Source organism: Ovis aries, chromosome 1 (genome assembly GCF_016772045.2).
Source record: "Ovis aries strain OAR_USU_Benz2616 breed Rambouillet chromosome 1, ARS-UI_Ramb_v3.0, whole genome shotgun sequence".
NCBI lineage: Eukaryota > Metazoa > Chordata > Mammalia > Artiodactyla > Bovidae > Ovis > Ovis aries.
Genome location: NC_056054.1, coordinates 109,579,694 through 109,603,946, shown reverse-complemented (window position 1 = coordinate 109,603,946; position 24,253 = coordinate 109,579,694). Strand labels below are relative to the sequence as shown.

Genomic DNA, 24,253 nt, shown 5'->3' with positions numbered 1-24,253 from the left:
AAAGAGATGTTATGTCAGAGAATCAGTTCAGTTCAGTTCAGTCACTCAGTTGAGTCTGACACTTTGCGACCCCGTGAATCGCAGCATGCCAGCCCTCCCTGTCCATCACCATCTCCTGGAGTTCACTCAAACTCACATCCATTGAGTTGGTGATGCCATCCAGTCATCTCATCCTCTGTCATCCCCTTCTCTTCCTGCCCCCAATCCCTCCCAGCATCAGAGTCTTTTCCAATGAATCAACTCTTTACATGAGGTGGCCAAAGTACTGGAGTTTCAGCTTTAGCATCATTCCTTCCAAAGAAATCCCAGGGCTGATCTTCAGAATGGACTGGTTGGATCTCCTTGCAGTCCAAGGGACTCACAAGAGTCTTCTCCAACATCACAGTTGGAAAGCATCAATTCTTCAGTGCTCAGCTTTCTTCACAGTCCAACTCTCACATCCATACATGACCCCTGGAAAAACCATAGCCTTGACTAGATGGACGTTTGTTGGCAAAGTAATGTCTCTGCTTTTCAATATGCTATCAAGGTTGGTCATAACTTTTCTTCCAAGGAGTAAGCGTCTTTTAATTTCATGGCTGCAGTCACCATCTGCAGTGATTTTGGAGCCAAAAAAAAAAAAAAGTCTGACACTGTTTCCACTGTTTCCCCATCTATTTCCCATGAAGTGATGGGACCAGAGGCAATGATATTTGTTTTCTGAATGTTGAGCTTTAAGCCAACTTTTTCACTCTCCACTTTCAGTTTCATCAAGAAGCTCTTTAATTCCTCTTCACTTTCTGCCATAAGGGTGGTGTCATCTGCATATCTGAGGTTATTGATATTTCTCCTGGCAATCTTGATTTCAGCTTGCATTTCTTCCAGTCCAGCATTTCTCATAATGTACTCTGCATGCAAGTTAAAGAAACAGGGTGACAATATACAGCCTTGACGTACTCCTTTTCCTATTTGGAACCAGTCTGTTGTTCCATGTGCAGTTCTAACTGTTGTTTCCTGACCTGCATATAGATTTCTCAAGAGGCAGGTCACATGGTCTGGTATTCCCATCGCTTTCAGATTTTTCCACAGTTTATTGTGATCCACACAGTCAAAGGCCTTGTCATAGTCAATAAGCAGAAATAGATGTTTTTCTGGAACTCTCTTGCTTTCTCGATGGTCCAGAGGATGTTGGCAATTTGATCTCTGGTTCCTCTGCCTTTTCAAAAGCCAACTTGAACATCTGGAAGTTCACGGTTCACCTATTGCTAAAGCCTGACTTGGAGAATTTTGAGCATTACTTTACTAGCATGTGAGATGAGTGCAATCGTGTGGTAGTTTGAGCATTTTTTTGGCATTGCCTTTCTTTGGGATTGGAATAAAAATTGACCTTTTCCAGTCCTGTGGCCACTATTGAGTTTTCCAAATTTGCTGACAGATTGAGTGCAGCACTTTCACAGCCTCATCTTTCAGGATTTGAATTAGCTCAACTGGAATTCCATCACCTCCACTAGCTTTGTTCATAGTGATGCTTTCTAAGGCCCACTTGACTTCACATTCCAGGATGTCTGGCTCTAGATGAGTGATCACACCATCATGATTTTCTTGGTCATGAATATCTTTTTTGTAGAGTTCTTCTGTGTATTCTTGTCACCTCTTCTTAATCTCTTCTTTTTCTGTTAGGTCCATGCTATTTCTGTCCTTTATTGATCCCATCTTTGCATGAAATGTTCCCTTGGTATCTCTAATTTTCCTGAGGAGATCTCTAGTCTTTCCCATTCTGTTGTTTTCCTCTATTTGTTTGCATTGATCACTGAAGCAGGCTTTCTTATCTCTCATTGCTATTCTTTGGAACTCTGCATTCAGATGCTTATATCTTTCTTTTTCTCCTTTGCTTTCCGCTTCTCTTCTTTTCACAGCTATTTGTAGGCGCTCCTCAGGCAGCCATTTTGCTTTTTTGCATTTCTTTTCCATGGGGATGGTCTTGATCCCTGTCTCCAGTACAATGTCACAAACCTCAGTCCAGAGTTCATCAGGCACTCTATCTATCAGATCTAGGCTCTTAAATCTATTTCCCTCTTCCACTGTATAAATATAAGGGATTTGATTTAGGTCATACCTGAATGGTCTAGTGGTTTTCCCTACTTTCTTCAATTTCAGTCTGAATTTGGCAATAAGGAGTCCATGATCTTAGCCACAGTCAGCTCCTGGTCTTGTTTTTGTTGACTGTATAGAGCTTCTCCATCTTTGGCTGCAAAGAATATAATCAATCTGATTTTGGTGTTGACCATTTGATGATGTCCATGTGTAGAGTCTTCTCTTGTGTTGTTGGAAGAGGGTGTTTGCTATGACCATTGCATTCTCTTGGCAAAAGAGAATTAGTCTTTGCCCTGCTTCATTCCGCATTCCTAGTCCAAATTTTCCTGTTACTCCAGGTATTTCTTGACTTCCTACTTTTGCATTCCAGTCCCCTATAATGAAAAGGACATCTTTTTTGGGTGTTAGTTCTAAAACGTTTGTAGGTCTTCATAGAACCATTCAACTTCAGCTTCTTCAGCGTTACTGGTTGGGGCATAGACTTGGATAACTGTGATATTGAATGGTTTGCCTTGGAGACGAACAGAGATCATTCTGTTGTTTTTGAGATTGCATCCAAGTACTGCATTTTGGACTCTTTTGTTGACCATGATGGCTACTCCATTTCTTCTGAGGGATTCCTGCCCATAGTAGTAGATATAATGGTCATCTGAGTTAAATTCCAGTCCATTTTAGTTCACTGATTCCTAGAATGTCGACATTCTCTCTTGCTATCTCATTTGACCACTTCCAATTTGCCTTGATTCATGGACCTGACATTCCAGGTTCCTATGCAATATTGCTCTTTACCGCATTGGACCTTGCTTCTATCACTAGTCACATTCACAACTTGATATTGTTTTTGCTTTGGCTCCATCCTTTCATTCTTTCTTGAGTTATTTCTCCACTGATCTCCAGTAGCATATTGGGCACCAGAATACAAATTTTTAAGTTAGAGTGTAATTAAGGATTATCATTGACTTAGGCACAAGGAACAGATTTCTTGATTCCACCTGTGGCCAGGGGACACTTTCCCTGCAGCCTTTCTTCTTAGCTCCTCGAATTTCTTCTGCTCCTCCTTCTGTTTCTGCTTGAGTGCCTTATCTTCCTCTTCTATCTCCTTGACTTGCTTTTTGGGCTGCTTCAGGGCCTTCTTCTTGCCACCTTCACAGCCCAACATGATACCTGAGGCCTCTTCCCTGGAACTTATCACCAGAAGCAGCCTTCTAATCATAAAAAAAAGCATGGTCATGTCAAGAGTGACTACTTTGGAGAGTTATATACATCAAAAGGGTTTCCACTATCATATAAAAACCAATACTATATTGCAAAGTAATTAACCTCCAATTAAAATAAATAAATTTATATTAAAAAATGTAGTAAGACCTCATTGATGTCTACTTGAGGAAAGAGCACCCTGAGGCTTGAAACTCTTTTGCTAGGATTCAGGTGTGACACCAAGCTGATTGTCAGATCTCTTGATCCCCTAGGTGGAGGTATTGAGGGACACAGCAGATCGACTCAGTGAATCCCACCCAGATGCCACTGATGACCTGCAGAGCAAGCGGTTGGAGCTGAAGGACGCCTGGGATGACTTGCAGGAGCTTACAAAGGATCGTAAGGAGAACCTACAGGAGGCCTTAAAATTCTATCAGTTCCTCAGCCAGGCCAGGTAAGGTTCCAGAGGCAGACTTCCACCAGGTGGAATTGGCAGAGTCCATGCCTGGCCCATAAATGGAGCTTCTAGGAGCTGTCTGGGTACAGGTGTTCTTCATTACCTGGTTTAGAGGATACCTCTTGGTCCAGATTGTACCTTCAGTATGGAACAAAATTCTCAGGTTCAATATTTCAAGCCATGTAATATTGAATTTTGGAAGAATATGAGATTATCTAGTCCAATAAAGTATTCTTCTATGGAGTCTATTCTATATAGAGAGTGGTATATGAGGAATTATAGGATATTGGGAGCTCCCAGAGGCACTAGTGGTAAAGAATCTGCCTGCCAATGCAGGATACAAAGGAGATATGGATTTGATCCCTGGGTCAGGAAGATCCCCTGAAGGAGAAAATGGTAACCCACTCCAGTATTCTTGCTGGGAAAATCCCATGGACAGAGGGGCCTGAAGGACTGCAATCCATAGGGTCACACAGAGTCGGGCACGACTGAGCACACACATGCATAAAATATGGGGAGATATTCTACTGGAAAAGCAAAGAAGAATATAGATAACCATGGTAGAACATAGAACAGCCCCAAACACACATCCCAGCAAATAGATGGAACTATGGAAACAAAGGCATGCGAATGGGAAGGTATAGAATGCCTATGACATGGAAACAGCTAAAGCCTGAGTTTTGTATGTCACAAGGGTGAGGAGAAGTAGCAAGAGATAAACTCAGAAATGTTAAGCTGAAATCCTTTTTTAAATTAATTTTTTATTGGAGTTTAATTGTTTTCAACTGTTGGAGAAGTTTCACTGTTTTGCTAAACAGTTTAGACATGATCGTGTTTTAGCAAATACACACTTTATCTGTGGAACAGTTTGCACATTCTGCCCCATCATATCAGTCTGCATTTAGAATTGAGGGTTTGGGAAGTAACAGCTTGCAATGTAATAATTTTGAAGATAAAGGGGGGCGACTTTGGCAAATGACTGCAAGTGTTCTTGCCAATGCCCTCCCCAATTCAGCATCTCTGGAAAGTTATAGTGTTTCACATAGTATAAATAAATAGAATACATACTCACTCCTCCAAAGCATATATATGCCCATATATCTCTGTTTATATAGCTTCTGCCTATATTTCAGATTCCATGTTAAATGCTGACTCTTTCCCTTCCTATGAAATATTCTTCAACATTGCAGAAGTAATATTAGCACCCTTGGAGCAACTCTAACACCTTATTTTATCTCTTCAAGACAGTCTTTCTTTTTAGGGTTTTTGAAAAAAAAAAAATACTAGTCTCTATGTTTTGCTTGCTTTTTTTTTTTTTCTTCTCTCAGTATAAAGTGTGAACTCCTAGAAGGCACAAATATGTCTCTTTCACAATAAAACTTAGTTTTTTAAATAAGTGAATAAATGAGTTTGCCAAAGAAGAGGACTTTCTGCCCTAGAGCTACTGATTCCTATTTAGTAAACAAGAGCAAAGGCACTCTTCATGAGATGCTGAATTTGACCATCATATATAACTTTTTAACTCAATGACATTTACTTTCTGGGACAGATAGACTTTATCCCTCCTTTTCTAATTTATTGACTTCTAAAAGAGTGGGAAATGACCCTGGTTTAATCAGCTACAGAGAGTAAGTATAGTGTGTATGTGTGTGTGTGTGTGTGTGTGTGTGTGTGTGTGTGTGTTTTGGGCAGAAGCATGTACTGGATTCGATTTGGAATAAGAGTAAGAAGAAACACATGCCTCACCTGAGATTCTATGCTAAGATAAATCTTTAAACCCAAAAATCCATTTTAAAGGATTAGGATGTGTTAAAAGTAATGGAATATGTACCAGTCCAGGATTCCAGTGTCTGGATTCTACTCCATCTGTCTGTTTCCAGTTTTACACATAGGCAAATCACTTACATTCTCTAGGCCAACTTCCTCATCTCCAAAGGGGAAGGAAAATAACTCCCAGAATTCTACTCAAAATTATTGCAAGAATCGAAAGAGATAGTGTGTGAAGAAAATTTCAAAGGCAACAGAATGCTATTATTAAGTTATACAGTGAAAACAACAAAGCTAAGATCTGTGAAGGCTATAAACCAGAAAGAACATATAGATCTGGAAATGTTTTCTAGGGGAGAAAAAGTCCAAGGACAGACAATTTTATAGCAAGTTGCAAGGTTTTCTTGATTCAATTTCAGTATGCCCTTTCTCTAGGGACTTACAGAATTGGATTAGTGGCATTGGTGGCATGGTCTCATCCAAGGAGCTGGCTGAAGATTTAACTGGCACAGAGATCATGATAGAGCGACATCAGGTATGGTGACAAAAGCCTTAGCCTCTGATCACATAACCTCACAACCTTCCTGCATTTTGCAACTTCTGTGAGATATCACTGGACTCACTAGTCTCTGATCCCTTTCTCCCACAGGAGCATCGTGCTGACATGGAGGCCCAGGATCCCGCCTTTCAGGCCTTTGAAGACTTTGGTACAGATCTTACAATCAGTGGGCACCGGGCCAGCCCTGAAATTGAAGAAAAGCTTCAAGCTGTTAGGCTAGAGAGAGATGAGTTGGAGAGTGCTTGGGAACAACGCAAAAAGATGCTAGATCAGTGTCTGGAGTTGCAGGTACTGCAAATTCCCCATCGCTAAACAGGCTTAGCTGAGTCTGTTCCTTCTATGCAGTTGCACAGAGTTAATACAGGTGCTTATTTCACTGGAATTCCATGCCAAAATCATAAAGGTATCTCTTGATTATCTGACATTGAATTTTCTGCTTTGCATTTTCTGATCATTGTGGTGTTCTTTGCTCCTTATTCTTGTTAATGAAAAGCTAAACAAAATGGGGGTCAGTCCTAGGGCATTGGGCCCTGAAATTAAGTGGTTATAATTTATTGATATTTAAATGTACTTATTGATTGAAAGTTTTATTCATTGATTTTTATTGAGAACCTCCTAGGAACACAATATTAGTAAGATAGTGTCTATTTTCTAAAAGTAGTGAAATTAGACTTGTAGGCAGATCATTGGAAAAGACCCTGATGTTTGGAGGGGTTGGGGGCAGGAGGAGAAGGGGACGACAGAGGATGAGATGGCTGGATAGCATCACCGACTCGATGCACATGAGTCTGAGTGAACTCTGGGAGTTGGTGATGGACAGGGAGGCCTGGCGTGCTGCGATTCATGGGGTCGCAGAGTCGGACATGACTAAGCGACTGAACTGAACTGAGGCAGATCATTCTAATATATAAAATTTCTGATAAGATGTGTGAATGTTTTGAGATTATAGCAGAGGGAGTGATTAACGCTCCTGAGGGAAGGCAGTGCAAGTGTCACATGCTGTTCTGAAAAGCAGTCCTTACCAGAGTCTTCAAGAAATAACCAGCCAGCTTTTACTAAGTGTGTGTGTGTGTCTGTGTCTGTGTGTGTATGCACGCTCAGTAGCTCAGAGTGTCCAACTCTTTTTTGACCCCGTGGACTGTAACTCATCAGGCTCCTCTGTCCATGGAATTGTCCAGGCAAGCATAGTGGAGCAGGTTGCCATTTGCTACTCCAGGGGATCTTCTTGACCCTGGGATCAAACCCACATCTTTTGCATGTCCTGCACTGGCAGGTGGATTCTTTACTACTGTGCCACATGGGAAGCCCATTTACCATGTCTAGGATATGGAAAATAGTACTGCAAGAATGGAGGAAAGCTTATATGAAAACATAAAACATGTTTTCAGAGAAGAGTAAAAGGTCCAATATAGCCAAGATTTATTGTATGAATGTTTCTTGAAAGAATATTGGCATCCTTCACAGGGTCCCTATTATCAGTATCATGGGAGAGGTGGGAGATCATTTCCTCTGTCTTCCTGGAGTGAACATACGATGTACATTTAATTTTAATCCCCATAGTTGTTCCGAGGGAACTGTGATCAGGCTGAGAGCTGGATGGCAGCACGTGAGAATTATCTAAGGTCGGATGATAAGGGGTCCTTAGACAGTCTGGAGGCCTTGATGAAGAAACGTGATGATTTGGACAAAGCAATTACTGACCAGGTAATAACAGCTAATACAAGAATTCCAATAATAACTATTAGTAATAATGACAGAAATCCTGCACATGTATGTGGTTTTATGATTTGCATGTATTTTATTTCCCATTTGCTTTTTACATAAACTCTGAGGTAGGCAGGGAACATAGTGGCTTAGTCTTAGCCAAAGTGCAGAAGTTATTTTATATGCTACCCAACACATCATTCAGTGCAGGAATCACTTTCTACAATGACCAAGGGAAGTCTCTGTTCTATAGAGAAATCAGCACCACACATGTAGTCCACCTCAACATCACTATTGATGTTTCTCTTCTTGTTGAGTTAAAAGCCACCTCCCTATAAGGCATTTACCTTTTGGCTTTGGTTTTGTTCCCCTTTGTGAAGCCACAAAGGATATATCTCTCCTTTTCTAGGAGGAAGTCTGAGATTGCACCAAGAGCCTAATTTTTGGGTATCTAGGCTTTTTCTCTTTCCTTTATCTAGGAAAATAGAATCACTGAACTAGATCTTTTTGCTGAACAACTCATAGCTGAAGACCACTATGCCAAGGAAGAGATTGCTGCTCGGAACCAACGGATACTAGACAGGTCAGTATTGAGCAGTTATTTTGTGAGCTATAGGAAGATATAGGGGCTTTCCTTGCGCCTCAGCTGGTAAAAAAAAAAAAAAAAAAATCTGCCTACAATGCAGGAGATCTGGGTTAGATCCCACTGGAGAAGATACCCTGGAGAAGAGAAAGGCTACCCACTCCAGTATTCTGGCCTGGAGAATTCCATGGACTGTATAGTCCATGGGGTTGCATAGAGTCGGATACAACTGAGTGACATTCACTCACTTACTCACTCAGGAAGATGACTACTTTGCTAACACTGGGGATGCTGATAATACTTTGAGTTTTCATTTCTGTGCTGTGCTCTTCTAAGCTGCTTCAGTCATGTCTGACTCTTCACAACCCTGTGGCCTATAGCCCACCAGGCTCCTCTGTTCATGGGATTCTCCAGGCAACAATACAAGAGTGGGTTGCCATGACCCCTTTAGGGAATCTTCTTGACCCAGGGATCTAACTCTCATCTCTTACATCTCCTGCATTGGTAGGCAGGTTCTTTACCACTAGTGCCACTTAGGAAGCCCATACCAGGCTCCTCCGTCCATGGGATTCTCCAGGCAAGAGTACTGGAGTGGGGTGCCATTGCCTTCTCTGATATATGACATATAAGTATATAAATAATGAGAATGAGAAGATAAAGTGCAGATAAGCAAATAGGGAGATTCATGGATATGGCATCAAGGCTTGGTGGAAAGATAGAGGGCAGAGAATAATCTAGTCCCGACTTTCAGATGGAATATTCTCAAAGAACAACTGATTGCTGAGCGGATGAAACTTGGAGACTATGCTGACCTAAAACAATTCTACCATGACCTCAAGGACCAAGAAGAATGGATCAGTGAGATGCTGCCCATAGCCTGTGATGAATCCTACAAAGATCCCACCAATATCCAGGTAAATTAAAAATAAGAATCTTGGAAAACTTCAACATACTCAGATTGATGAATGAACTATCACTTTCTAATGTGGAAAACTTCCTTACTGTTCAGACTGCCGTCCTTGCCTTCAGGGATTTCTAAGTCTAATGTGGAGGGAGTGCTTCCCAATAATTAATTAAGAATGAATTAGGAATCCTTAATTTCTCCTTTTAAACAGAATTTATCTCATCTTACTTTCTAAATTAGATGGTAATTTAGGTTCTGCTTTTCCTTCAGAGAAAATATCTGAAGCACAAGACCTTTGAAGATGAGGTCAATAGCCGAGCTGAGCAGGTGGAAGGAGTCATCTTCTTGGGGTACGCTCTGGTTGAGCGGAGGGCATGCGATGGTAATGAAGAGTCTGTGAAGGTGGGTTCTGCTTACGATGGGCTTTGGGCTATCATAGGAAGATAAATCTTTTATACCCTTCCAGTGTTTCCATGTGTAGGAATATAGAATATATTTATTCTGTTAATGGTCTTCCCTTTTTTCTTTTTTTTTTCACAAAAGTGGAGGAAAATATGTTGTTTTGGGATTCCCTGATAGCTCAGTTGGTAAAGACTCCATCTGCAGTGCACAAGACCCCAGTTCAATTTCTGGGTTGGGACAATCTTCTGGAGAAGGGATAGGCTACCCACTCCAGTATTCTAGGGCTTCCCTTGTGGCTCAGCTGGTAAAGAATCCACCTGCAATGCGGGACACCTGGCTTGGATCCCTGGGTCAGGAAGATCCCCTGGAGAGGGGATAGGCTACTCACTCCAGTATTCTGGCCTGGAGAGTTCCATGGACTGGAGTCACAAAGAATTGGACACTGCTGAGAGACTTGCACCTTCAGACCTTATCACTCCCATCATACTCAGCATCTTGACCTCCAAGACAGCTTTAGACTTAATTCCTATGTGTTATCATGCTTGCTTATATTTTCTGTCCCTACCACTAAGAGCTTTGGCATTTAGGCAATCAGCTTCTGTAATCAGTCCAGAACTCTTCAAAATTTCTGCAGACACCTACTGTTGCTTTCCCAGATTTAAACCAGTGTTAACAATTATAATTTAAAATATATGACTTTCAACTACTGGAAGATTTTGGCTAGACCCAAACTCCAGAGCCTCCCTACATCATCCTTTCAAGTTGTCACAGGACCCTAACACCATAATGACCCCTCAGTTCCGGAGAGGGAGCTATGATCAAGTAGGGCTTCCCTGGTGGAACAGATGATACAGAATCTGTCAGCAATTCAGGAGACCTGGATTTGAACCCTGGGGTTGGGAAGATCCCCTGGAGGAGGGCATGGCAATCTACTCCAGTATTGTTGCCTAGGAAATCCCATGGACAGAGGAGCCTGGTGGGCCACAGTTCATGGGGTCTGCAAAGAGTCAGACATGACTTAGTGACTAACACACACAGGATCAAATAGAAGAGTTGGAGAAAAACTGGAACTACTTGCTTATAAGAACAACTGACAAAGGACAGAAGCTCGATGAAGCTAGTCGCCAGCAGAGGTTCAACACAGGCATCCGGGACTTTGAGTTTTGGCTCTCAGAGGTATTTATACCTGGAAATGGTGTGGGCATGGGAGTTTAATAAATTCTTGGTAGATAAATAGACTTTTGCATGAGCAATTTCCTTGACTTTTCTTGGGAAAAGTTTGGGGACATGGTTGAGAATCTTGTTCTCTTTAGAGACAGTTTTCATCTGGCAACTGTATTGGTTACCTTTCCATTTCCAGGCAGAGACACTGCTGACCATGAAGGATCAGGCCAGGGATCTGGCTTCAGCAGGAAACTTGCTCAAGAAGCATCAGCTACTGGAAAGAGAGATGTTGGCCAGACAGGTAAGTAATATTAGAATTGGACTCTTCTGGCCAGAACGGAAATGTTGCTGACTTTTCACTTCCCTGTCTCAGGAGTCCATTTGAGAAAACAGCTTTGCAAACCTGAGCTTAGTGTTCTCAACAAGCAGTCATTATAATCAGGTCAAATCTATAGACTTCAGAGCTGTTAACTTTATTTTCATTAAATCATATATTCTAAGATTCCAATAAAATGTGAAAGTTAAAGTGTTAGTCACTTGGTCATGTCTAACTCTTTATGACCCCATGGACTGTAGCCTACCGGGCTCCTTTCTCCATGGAATTCTCCAGGCAAGAATACTGGAGTCAGATTCCAAGAAGTAGATCCTAAAAATGATCTTGTTTACCTTTTAACCATGAATATAAACTCACTCTCTTCCAAAGCTGAAATATTTGATCTGGCATTTTAAAGAAAATGAAAGTTTATTTTTCAGAACTACTAAAAAAATCAGATGGGAACATGTGCAAGGCAGCTGAACTATATGTACATTGTGAAAGTTCTGTGGAGCGTTTCAGTTGTATCCTAATGTCAAGCAGAGATGTGTCCTGTGAGCTATGATAAACATTCAGAGAGGTGTTAATTTCACGTTGATGGATTTTATATTATCAGTTTTATTTGGTAACACAGACACAGAAAGAACATGATGTCAAAGTTTTCTTAGTTTCAGGACTTGATGATATTCTCTTGAACATCACTAGGGGGCAGACTTGGAATGCAAATAGACGCAGAAGAGGCTGGCTGTGTTCTGAATGTGACTGGCCTGAGAATGTTGCCAAAAGAGAATCTTCTTGAATATTTCAGTCACTCAGTCTGTGTCATATTTAGCACTGTAAAAGATACTCTGTTTGGAGACACAGTGCTTGTTCACCAAGGTCTTATTTTCCATATGGGGAGAGGAAGAAAACACAAGGGAAAACATCAGAAGGCCAAATACATAGTTCCAACAAAGCAGCCATGCTATCTATAATGTCCGTATTCTTGCCCTTATCCAAACTGAGTTAAAAGAGCATGAGGTCAGATTCATTATATTCAAAAATGATCTATTTTCCCCAGTCTTTGAACTTGAACTAGCAGTGTTTAAAGGTCTACTTAATACCTATACTACACTAATCACTGAGGACACTTGGGTTTTCTAGGATGCACTCCAGGACCTGAACACATTGGCTAAAAATCTGATCTCCAGTGGGACTTTCAATACTGATCAGATCATGGAGAAAATGGATAATGTCAACGAGCGCTTCCTGAATGTCAAGGAACTGGCGGCTGAGCATCATGAGAAACTGAAAGAGGCGTACGCCTTGTTCCAGTTCTTCCAGGACCTAGATGATGAAGAGTTCTGGATAGAGTATGTACTGACAGCTCACATTGCGTGGATAGTCCAGGAAAATAGATAATCCACCAAACATGTTCTAACTTGATGCTGAAATGAAATAAGTAAAATGAACATTGGTTTTATTTTTATCAGTTTTTTTCACTATGTGTACACAGAAGGAGACAGGCATGGAGGGAGTGAGGAGAAGTTCACATACATTCTGGGAAGAAAATTAAGGAGCTGTATATGTTTGTTTTTTAGACTTCCCATAGCTCAAACGGTAAAGAATCTGCCTGTGATGCAGGACACTGGGGTTTGATCCCTGGATCGGGAAGATCTTCTGGAGAAGGAAATGGAACCCACTCCAGTATTCTTGCCTGGAGAATTCCATGGACAGAGGAGCCTGGTGGGCTACAGTCCATGGGACTGCAAAGAGTAGGACACGACTGAGTGACTAACACACATATGTTTGTTTTTAGATAGTTCATATGTGTTAAGTCCTCTGACCATGAGATTCTCCAGACAAGAATGCTGGAGTCTGCTATTTCCTTTTGCAGGGGATCTTCCTGATCCAGGGATCAAACCCATGTCTCTTATGTCTCCTGCATTGGCAGGTGGGTTTTTTACCACTCTGGCCACCTGGGAAACCAGATAGTTCATAGAATGTGTAATGCCCATTCTGAATTAGATAACTAAGCATTTACGGCTTATTGGACAGATCGTCATCGTGATTCTTTCTGTGTCTTGCATTATCTAATATGCGACTGAACTTGACACTGGCAGAAAATGTTACATAGTACCCGTGCTTTATGCTTAGTCATGACAGACTCTTTACGACCCTGTGGACTATAGCCCGCCAGGCTCCTCTGCCCATGGGGATTCTCCAGGCAAGAATATGGGAGTGGATTGCATGCCCTCCCCAGGGGATCTTCCCAACCCAGGGATCGAAACCACGTATCCCACATTGCAGGCAGATTCTTTACCATCTGAGCCACCAGGGAAGCCCAAGAATACTGGAGTGGATAGCCTATCCCTTCTCCAGGGGATCTTCCATTGATCATATCCAGGGGATATGATCTTCCAGGGGATCATATCCATCTCCAGGGTCTCTGCCATTGCAGGCAGATTCTTTACCGACTGAGCCACCAGAAAAGCCTACATAGCACTTGCTATGGTATGATCGCTGATTCTTCAATTCAGTTCAGTCGCTCAGTCATGTCTGCCTCTTTGTGACCCATGGATCGCAGCATGCCAAGCCTCCCTGTCCATCACCGACTCCTAGAATTTACTCAAACTCATGTTCATTGAGTCGGTGATGCCATCTGACTATCTCGTCCTCTGGCGTCCCCTTCTCCTCCTGCTTTCAATCTTTCCCAGCATCAGGGTCTTTTCCAATGAGTCAGTTCTTCACATCAGATGGCCAAACTATTGGAGTTTCAGCTTCAACATCAGTCCTTTCAGTGAATATTCAGGACTGATTCCCTTTAGGATGGACTGGTTGGATCATCTTGCAGTCCAAGGAATGCTCAAGAGTCTTCTCCAGCACTACAGTTCAAAAGCATCAATTCTTTGGCACACAGCTTTCTTCACAGTCCAACTCTCACATCCATACATGACTACTGGAAAAACCATAGCCTTGACTAGACGGACCTTTGCTGGAAAAATAATGTCTCTGCTTTTTAATATGCTATCTAGGTTGGTCATAAATTTCCTTCCAAGAAGTAAGCATCTTTTAATTTAATGGCTGCAGTTTAATTTAATTTGCAGTGATTTTGGAGCTCAAAAAATCTCTGTCATTGATTCCCCATCTATTTCCCATGAAGTGACGGGACAAGATGCCATGATCTTAATTTCCTGAATGTTGAGCTTTAAACCAACTTTTTCACTCTCCTCTTTCACTTTCATCAAGAGGCTCTGTACTTCTTCTTCACTTTCTGCCATAGGGGTGGTGTCATCTGCATATCTGAGGTTATTGAGATTTCTCCCGGCAATCTTGATTCCAGCTTGTGCTTCATTCAGCCCAGTGTTTCTCATGATGTACTCTGTATATAAGTTAAATAAGCAGGGTGACTATACAACAGCCTTGACTCACTCCTTTTCCTATTTGGAACCAGTCTGTTGTTCCATGTCCAGTTCTAACTGTTGCTTCCTGACCTGCATACAGGTTTCTCAAGAGGCAGGTCACATGGTCTGGTATTCCCATCTCTTTCAGATTTTTCCACAGTTTATTGTGATCCACACAGTCAAAGGCTTTGGCGTAGTCAATAAAGCAGAAATAGATGTTTTTTCTGGAACTCTCTTGCTTTTTTGATTATCTAACGGATGTTGGCCATTTGATCTCTGGTTCCTCTGCCTTTTCTAAAATCAGCTTAAACATCAGGAAGTTCATGGTTCACGTATTGCTGAAGTCTGGCTTGGAGAATTTTGAGCATTACTTTACTAGCATGTGAGATGAGTGCAATTGTGTGATAGTTTGAGCATTCTTTGGCATTGCCTTTCTTTAGGATTGTAATGAACACTGACCTTTTCCAGTCCTGTGGCTACTGCTGAATTTTCCAAATTTGCTGTCATATTGAGTGCAGCACTTTCACAACATCATCTTTCAGGATTTGAAAGAGCTCAACTGGAATTCCATCACCTCCACTAGCTTTGTTTGTAGTGATGCTTTCTAAGGCCCACTTGACTTCACATTTTAGGGTATCTGGCTCTAGACATCTAGGTGAGTGATCACACCATTGTGATTATCTGGGTCATGAAGATCTTTTTTGTACAGTTCTTCTGTGTATTCTTGCCACCTCTTCTTAATCTCTTCTGCTTCTGTTAGGTCCATACTCTTTCTGTCCTTTATTGATCCCATTTTTGCATGAAGTGTTCCCTTGGTATCTCTAATTTTCTTGAAGAGATCTCTATAGTCTTTCCCATTCTATTTTTTCCCTCTATTTCTTTTCACTGATCTTGCTGATTCTACTGTTTGTAAAAATAGAGGTGGAAAAATCTTACCAAATCAAATAATTTGTCTTATTTCTACCCTGTCTCATCATGTTCCTTTTCCATAAAACTGCTGATTCTTGTTCATTATCAGTGAATCAGAGGAAAGGAATGCACATGGGGCACCAAGCAGGACATTTTTAACCTTTTTGGAAATAGTAAGATATTGTAAAACTATATCCCAATAAAAGAAGTAGTAAGATATTTTCTACCTAGTCTTTCACCATGCTTCAAAGTGATGATTTTATACACAGAGCAAATCCAACTGCCATGACTGCTGTGATGTCAGTTTTTATGTCTATTTTACCTAAATTAATTATTGATATGGGCTTCCCCTGAGGCTCAGTGATAAAAGAATCCACCTGCCAATGAAGGGAGTTGCAGGAGATCCCTGTTCAATTCCTGGGTCAGGAATATCCCCTAGAGAAGGAAACAGCAACCCACTCTGGTATTGTTGCCTGGAGAATCCCATGCACAGAGAAGCCTAGCAGGCTGCAGTCCACAGGGTCACAAAGAGTTGGACACTACTGAGCAGGCATGCATACCATATATGTAATTATTGACATTAATAGAGGGTCATATAAGCATATTACATATATACAGACATATATGCTTTTCACATTTTTTGAAAGAGAAATGACAGTGAGTTCCTGAGAAAAGAGAAGATACACATGTAGACAGGCAAAGAAATGAATGAGAAGGCTGTTCCAGTACGTTATTTTAATTTGTGTTGCTCTAAGTCCAATATTTTGCTGAAAGGCTCTGCCACTTATTAACTTTGTGATTACTGACACCAGAGTATTCCAGAATTTACCCCCACCATACCCCCAGCCAAACACATATGCTTAGAAAACCATCTTTTTAGGATGTCCTCAGATGTCTAAAGTCTAAAAGTTTTCTTCTTTGGTCTCAGGGAGAAGTTGGTACGAGTGAGATCCCAGGACTATGGGAGGGATCTGCAGGGGGTTCAGAATTTGCTGAAGAAGCACAGACGCCTAGAAGGGGAGCTGGTGGCACATGAACCTGCCATCCAGGTAGGAATATGAAACCTGAAAAGACAGAGATAATATAATAGTAGCACTTCATGTTATGGATAAATGAAGGATAAATGTTAGGATAAATGTTAGGTTGGTGCAAAAGATTTATGGTTTCAGACCCTGAATTTTAAATCATTATAACTAGCCTCAAACACATCTTTATTAATCAAAATAGGAAACATTACAATCAACACATTTTTGCCAGTAAGAAATAATTTTGTATATTCCTGTTGCATAAAAACCCATGCTTTGGAATTCAGTGAACTCTTGGAAAGCACTTTCTTCCTCCTGCTGGTTGTGATGCATTTTCCCTGCAAAAAAAGTTGTTGAGGTGCTTGAAGGAGTGGTAGGTAGTCAGTTGGTAAGAAGTCAGGTAGATATAGCAGATATGATTGGGGTACAAAGGCAAAATTTGTAGCCCATTTAGTCCAAATTTTGAAGTGTTGGTTGTGTGACATGTGGTTGGGCATTGTTGAGGAGAAGAACTGGGCCCTTTCTGTTGACCAGTGCCAGCTGCAGGCATTGCTGTTTCCAGTGCATCTCATTGATTTGTTGAGCATACTTCTCAGATGTAATGGTTTCACGGAGATTCAGAAAACTACAGTGGATCAGAGCAGTAGCAGACTACCGAACAGTGACCATGGCTCAAAATATGGCTTTGGGAAGTGCTTTGGAGCTTCTTCTCAGTTCAACTACAGAGCTGGTCATTGTTGGTTGTCATATAAAATTCACTTTTCATCACACATCACAATCCATTTGAGAAATACTTCATTGTTGTTGCATAGAATAAGAGAAGATGACATTTCAAAATGATGATTTTTTTTTTAAATTTGCAGTCTACTCATTAGGCACTTGCTTATCAAGCTTTTTCACTTTTCCAAATTGCTTCAAATGTCAAATGACCATAAAACGGTTGACGTTGAATTCTTGGGCAACTTCTTGTGTAGTAAGAGGATCAACTTCCATGATCCTCTCAGTTAGTCATTGTCAACTTCTGATGGCCAGCCACTGTGCTCCTCATCTTCAAGGCTCTAGCCTCCTTTGTAAAACTACTTAACTCCCATTGCACTGTATGTTCATTAGCAGTTCCTGGGCCAAATGCATTGTTCATTTTGCAAGTTGTCTGCTGATTTTTGACCCATTTTGAACTGGAATAAGAAAATTGCTCAAATTTGCTTTTTGTCTAACTTAATTTCCATAGTCTAAAATGCATGTAAAATAAATAGCAAGTAATAATTCATTAGAAAAAATTACAAAGCAAAAATTGTGTATTAAAGTGATGTATAACTTAACTACATTTATTTAAGAATGTAGTCCAATATCAAATGGCAAAATACAACAGTGAAAAACAGAAATTACTTTTGCACTAACCTAATAGGTTGAGGTTACAAAATGTGAAGGCAGAGTGCCAACGTCACATAGTTGGCTATAGAGTTCACAAGCATTCTCCTCCATATTGTGCCTTCTATGAATAGAAGAATCTGTGCAGAAACCCATGTCTTCCCTGGAAGGAGCACCTTTGACAGTTCAGGGCACAGTTGTAGACAATTAGGATGCAGGGTGGGACATCTGGAAAAGCTGTACCTGAGCTGAGCCATGTGGAAAGAGGGCAACCCTGAGTGTTGGCTTGGTAGCAGGGTCACCCTGTGACCATCAGTCAGATCGTGGAAAGTAGTCTAGTGCAAATGCCAAGGTATTTGTCTGAATCCTTGATGAAGTTTAGCATGTTAGATCTTACTGCAGCTTTCTTCATTCTCCCAGGATTGTCAGGACTGCCTTGAGTACATCCAGTTTATAAATGAGCCAGAGTGTAGGAAGGGCTAGATACTTTTCTAGGAAATGTGGATAAATGGGGAGATGCTGTGGGGAAATATGACATGGAGGATGTGTGTTGTTCAGAATGTGCTGGATATGGCTGAAACACTGGGAGACAAGGCCGCTGTGGGGCGAGAGGAGATCCAGGACAGGCTTGATCTGCTTGTTCAACACTGGGACCAGCTCCAAGAGTTGACCAAGGCTCGGTGAGTTGGGGATAGGAGGCTGAATTCTCTTGTTGGATTGCAGGTATTGGGTAGGTATTGAGAAGATACTTAAGTGCCTGCTCAGCATCTCTCCCTAGCTACCAATCTCTTCTAGCTTCTAAGTCCCTGCTCAAATGCCAAGTCTTCCGTGACGCTTCCTCTGTGTACCCCAGGAAGAAATGACACTGTTTCTATGTCTTTATGATACTGTCTCTCTAGAGGTGTGCTTACAATTACTTGCAGCTGTCTTTCATCATTGTTGCCCTGCATATGTTATCCTTTATACCACATTATCTCCCACATGTCTGTTTTACTTTCTGCATCTCCCCAGTTTTAACATTATGTACAGAGCTTAGTAATAAAATAATGGAGTATTTTTCTCCCTTACACCCATACAGCCAAAATCTTAAAATCTTATAAGATTGTGCCACTTTGCTACACTTCCATTGCTCATTAGCTTATGTGTTTTTTTTTTTTTTTTAAATTTGGGATGGGATTACTTTCCTGTTACAGAGGGATTCAATTGGGAGAATCCCTAGAATACTTGGAATTCATGGAGAATGCTGAGGAGGAGGAAGCTTGGATCAGTGAAAAGGAAGCTCTGGTTGCCCAAGGGGATTCTGGAGACACTTTGGCTGCTACTCAGGTGAGGAACTGGCAGAATGGATCAATTTTCTTCTGTTTAATTTGAATATTTTCTTAAGTAGTCAACATTTTTACCTGTAAAATTAGAATATTTCTTCTGGTAGAAGAAGAAACTTTCAGGTTAGTTCTTAGCATAGGATATTTTTGATAACTAAATATTTTTTAGCTAGATGGAATGTTTCCAAGAATTATTATACATACATTTCAACATGGAGAAATCCTTTTGTATTAGCTTGATCAATACTCACTCCCAAATCCAGAAGTCTCAAGTTGCATGGTTAGTTATAAACAATGTCACATGTATTCCTTTGGCTCTTCAGTAAGACTGCCTTTCTGGGAAGTGAGGAATTTGGGAAGAGAAATTTACTGGAGCTATTCAGGAATAAGTGAACACTCATATACTCTGCCAGCTTAGTTGAATCATTGCTGGTGAATGGCATCAAAAGGAATCAGAATGTGAGTGGGATAGATTGCTAATTTTGGAAGTTTTGATTCTCACTGACTCATTCACACAGAGCTTACAAAAGAAGCTTGAAGCTTTGGAGAATGACTTTGTTGTCCATGAGATTCGAGTGCAAAATGTGTGTGCTCAAGGAGAAGACATCCTGAGTAAGGTGAGATATACTCCAGGGATTCCAAGTCAAAAAAAGGATCTTCAAAAAGGGATTGGAACAAATATGGAATCATGAACATTGCTAAAATCATGCACAACCTTGGTAATCTCTTCTAAGCTGCCTTTTTGTTGCTGTTTCAGCAAACAATTATCTATTTACTTATTGCTGTTTTCTGGAAGCTTTTTTTCAAGGTCTTATAGGTATACTTTTTAGATATTTAAAAATCATTCATTGACTCATACTCTATGCAGAATATGACATTTAAAAATATTTTGCACATTACTTGCTTTGGTCATAGAGTACTGTAAGAATGTGAAGAAATTTCTTTGACCTCTAGATATGAGGACTCCACTGAAATCTCTTTGTAATTTGAGAACCATTCTTTTGTTTAAATGCTAGTTTTAATAGAACCTCAATAATCTAAAGGCTGGACAAAGAATCCTAAACAGATGATTCTGTACCTTTGAGATGCTTGTGCCAGCTAAGAAGATCACACTTACATGGACAAACAGGAGACTGTCCAAATGCTGGACAATATCATCTGGGTAATAGATATTCTATTATAGATGAATAATAGAATAATTTCACTGGACTTAGAAAAGAGTAGCTATATATTTGGAAGGAGAGAGATGAATGGTTTTTAGTGCAAAGGATTTCACTCTTCAGGCTCTGGACATTCATCAATATATCTATCTCTCCTCCTTTCAACCTCGGTGATACAGGGGGAAAGTCAACATAAAGAGAAGATTTCCAACAAGATACAGGCTCTAAATGAAAAGATTCCTTCTCTGGCCAAGTCATTGGCTGTTTGGAAGTCACAACTGGAAGATGATTATGACTTTCAGCAGTTCAACTGGAAGGCTGATGTGGTTGAGGCCTGGATAGGTATGATGTGTGAGGACCAGAGGCTTCCCAGGTGGTGCTAGTGGTAAAGAGCACACCTGCCAATGCAGGAGACATAAGAGATGCAAGTTCAGTCCCTGGGTTGGAAAGATCCCCTGGAGGAGAGCATGGCAAGCCACTTCAGTGTTCTTGTCTGAAGAATCCCATGGACAGAGGAGCCTGGCAGTCTACATTCCATAGGGTTGCAAAGAGTCAGATACAACTGAAATGACTTAGCATGCACTCATTTGAGGACAATGGCCTCTGGGTTTGAGGAAATGCTGATAATTCAGTTTATTGAATGGATCCCAAGGCTGTGTTGCTCAACATGGGAAGAAAGATGGCCCCTTCACCACCCACTCCTATCCTGTCTGAACACAATTACAGTTAAAGTCACATGTGTGCAAAAATACCCATGCATGCACACACACAAACTTATAGAAACATATGCTGAGAGAATAACTAATAATCCCAGAGAACATCTTTTTTTGGAAATTGGTGATTTCCATGTGATATTCAGAAAAATAGGGTCATGGCAAACATTTTAGAAAATAAACTCTGTGTTTGATTTACTTATAATTTATGTCTAAGCTGAAGATTTCTGTTGTTCAATGAAACATCCATAAGTTCTCTTGGTTCTAGCTCTGTTTCAGTCAGTTTATCCTGTATACATCTAGAAAAATAGTTTACTGGCTCCCACTCCCATATTCTAATGAATCATCTACTTGGACAGTCAAGAGGCTCTCTTGTGCCAATAGTAAATATGCCTTTCTTCTTTGCCAAGCCTGATATAAAACCAACTCTCTTTCTCTTCTTATGAATTACCTTTGTTTTTCAGCTGAGAAAGAAGCAAACTTGAAGACCAATAGCGATGATGCAGACCTCGCTGCCCTCTCCACTCTCCTGGCAAAACAGGTGAGAGCAGGTTGCCTTGTTCATAAATGCCCATGAAATCCAAGACCCACATCACACAGAAGCTTCACATATAGAGTTATTCCATTCTCAAATGTTGTGGTTTTATTATCTATAGGACCTGTAAAATTGTCCCCTTTGTGATAGAGATAACTTGCTAGTTCTTATTCCTTCATCAGTCTTGCCAGTAAGTGCTCATTTTTATTAGAGAACCAACTCTTGACCATTTAATTTTTCTTTGTATTATCTTTGTACTATATTCCATTAATGTCTTTTTTATCTTTATAATTTTTTAACTTTCTTTGAGATTACTTGATTAAAAAAATTAAGATAGATAGATATTGATGTTGTTAAATACTTAGCCATTCTTCTTTTCTAGTATATTGATTTGAGACTATACATTTTCCTCTAAATAAATCCTTAGCTGCATTTCACAGATTTCATGTTATTTTTGTTATCATCTAATTTAAAATATTCTGTTATTTCTTGCATAATTTCTTAATTGACTCATTATTCATTCTGTAGTGCATTGTTCAATTTCTAAACACTTGGGAATTTTCTAATTATATTTTTTTGACATTTATATCTAGTTTATTCAACTTTATTTTAAAAACACACTCTATGTTACTTTAGGAGGTTGCTTTCTATCCAACAAATGACCTGTTTTGGTGAATAGACTTTGTCCAATTGAAAAGAATGCGATTTTGCAATGATTTGCATTACCTATCAGAGTCTATTGCTCATGTTTTTTAAAAAATATTTCAGTTTTATATATTTTAAAGCTAGATTAAAAGTTGTGTTGACATTTAGAATTATGAAATCAATTAATTCTTTTAATTATGAAAAGTTTCTCTCTAATAACACATCTTTTTAAACACTTCTTAAAGTTTCTTTTTTCACATATTAGTGTAATACACCAATTTTCTTTTGTTTACTGTTTGCAATGTACATCTATTTCCATTTCTTTTAAAAACATTTCTATGTCTTTATAGTTTTTATTTTGTACATTCATAAGTTGCAACATGATTATCACTATAGCATTAACTATCACTTTCATTCTGTGACATAATTATCATTTTTTTAAGGTGAGAACAGGTAAGACTTTTAACACTTATGTACTTTAAAGTATATAATATAGGAATATTAACTATAATTACCATGCTGTATATTAGATCTCCAGAACTTGTTAATCTTATAAATAGAAGTTTTTGCCCTTTCACCAATTTCTCCCCATTTCCCTCACCTCCAATATATTCTGTTTGGCTTTTTTAGATTCAACATATAAATAACATTATAAAGTATTTGTCTTTCTGTGTCTGACATTGCACTTAGCATAATGGTCTCAAGTTTCATCCAAGTTGTTGCAAACAGCAGGGTTCCTTCTTCCTCGTGACTGAATAGTATTCCATATATGTATATCACCTATCTTCTTTATCCATTGTTCTTTTGACAGGCTGTTTGTTTCCATATCTTGACTATTGTAAATAATGCTGCAATGAACATAGAAGTATAGAGTGTCAATACATCTTAGATGTATCTTTTATAAATATCATATAGTTGAGTGTTGATTTATTATCTACTTTGATGATTTTCATGGAGTAGTGAATCCATTTATATTTAAAGTAATTCATGAGTTTTTATTTAAATCTATAATTTAATACTTCTCTTCCATCTCATGCCCTATTCAATCCCTACTTTCTTGGTTAATGATTAAAGATATGATTTCAATTTTTCTGAAGACTAGCCATTTTTCAGTTTGTTCTTAAACATAGAACCTTTACAGACTTAACCTCTTTCAATAAGTCTGCTCCTATTTGATGTGTCCTGATCTCAACACTGTGTGACTGCAAAAAATTCTTAGATTTTAGATTCTTTAGATTGTTTATACTTTAGATTCTTAGCTACTGTTTTCTGCTTGACTTCTACAACTTGTATTCAGGAATCTGTAAATGCCCTAAGTTGGACATACGAAGAGATTATTGAGCCTCCTTTTCTGTAGCTCCCTTTTCATGGTTTCCTCAAATAGTGAATGCTTCAGTTTCCCAGAATTCTAGTTTCTGTCCTTTTAGCTCTAATGTGATGATCAAAAGCTCTGAGCAGGTGCTTTCTCTGCAACTTCACCCTGCATAGTTTATAATTCAAAGGAAAAAGTGACAGAGTATTACTCTTACTTAGCTACTATTCCCTTCTCCCTGTAATTTTGATACTTCAAGTTATAGCTATTTGAGTTGCATCCTGATCCCTTTTAAACAGCTGATTTTTTGTGCTTTTATCTAGTGGTTAAAATTGTTCTCAAAGGGAGGATTGGTCAAATACACACCACCCTGTTAAAACAAATTGGAACATCCTGAATTTTGTGATTTTGATATCATTTACACATACACACACACACTGTCACCTGTAAAAGGTCTTTTGTTAGTTTGCATACTTTCACAATTTCTAGTAGTGCATGTCTGTTAATACTAACTAGAATGCAAAATCTAATAAGTGATATAAAAGAGTCTTAGAAAGTGAGCCTTAAGGATTTAATTTTGATTTGGAAGATTGGAAATATCACATCATGCTCCCAATCTCCCTTAATATTAATTTTGCACCTAATCTAAAAACCCAGTTTTAAAACACTGGAATTTAATCATAATTCCATCTCCAAATGTTTACGAAAGTCTCTAAGTCAAATTTCCTTTTTGGAAAAATTGTCCACTACTCTAAACC

At 39.6% G+C, this 24,253-nt stretch overlaps 1 protein-coding gene across 2 annotated transcripts in view; it reads left to right on the top strand.

Moving 5' to 3' along the window:
- Positions 1–24,253, top strand: part of SPTA1 (spectrin alpha, erythrocytic 1) — an 81,661-nt gene that overhangs the window by 47,950 nt on the left and 9,458 nt on the right. For both annotated transcript variants that reach the window (XM_042256195.2, XM_060415084.1), the window contains exons 27-42: positions 3,543–3,724; positions 5,930–6,029; positions 6,144–6,341; positions 7,614–7,757; positions 8,237–8,340; positions 9,092–9,254; positions 9,515–9,646; positions 10,685–10,822; positions 11,007–11,111; positions 12,267–12,475; positions 16,344–16,464; positions 18,367–18,488; positions 19,002–19,134; positions 19,649–19,747; positions 20,470–20,632; positions 21,468–21,544. In XM_042256195.2, coding sequence (XP_042112129.1) covers positions 3,543–3,724; positions 5,930–6,029; positions 6,144–6,341; positions 7,614–7,757; positions 8,237–8,340; positions 9,092–9,254; positions 9,515–9,646; positions 10,685–10,822; positions 11,007–11,111; positions 12,267–12,475; positions 16,344–16,464; positions 18,367–18,488; positions 19,002–19,134; positions 19,649–19,747; positions 20,470–20,632; positions 21,468–21,544 — 2,190 coding nt within the window. The remainder of the gene's footprint in view (positions 1–3,542; positions 3,725–5,929; positions 6,030–6,143; positions 6,342–7,613; positions 7,758–8,236; positions 8,341–9,091; positions 9,255–9,514; positions 9,647–10,684; positions 10,823–11,006; positions 11,112–12,266; positions 12,476–16,343; positions 16,465–18,366; positions 18,489–19,001; positions 19,135–19,648; positions 19,748–20,469; positions 20,633–21,467; positions 21,545–24,253) is intronic.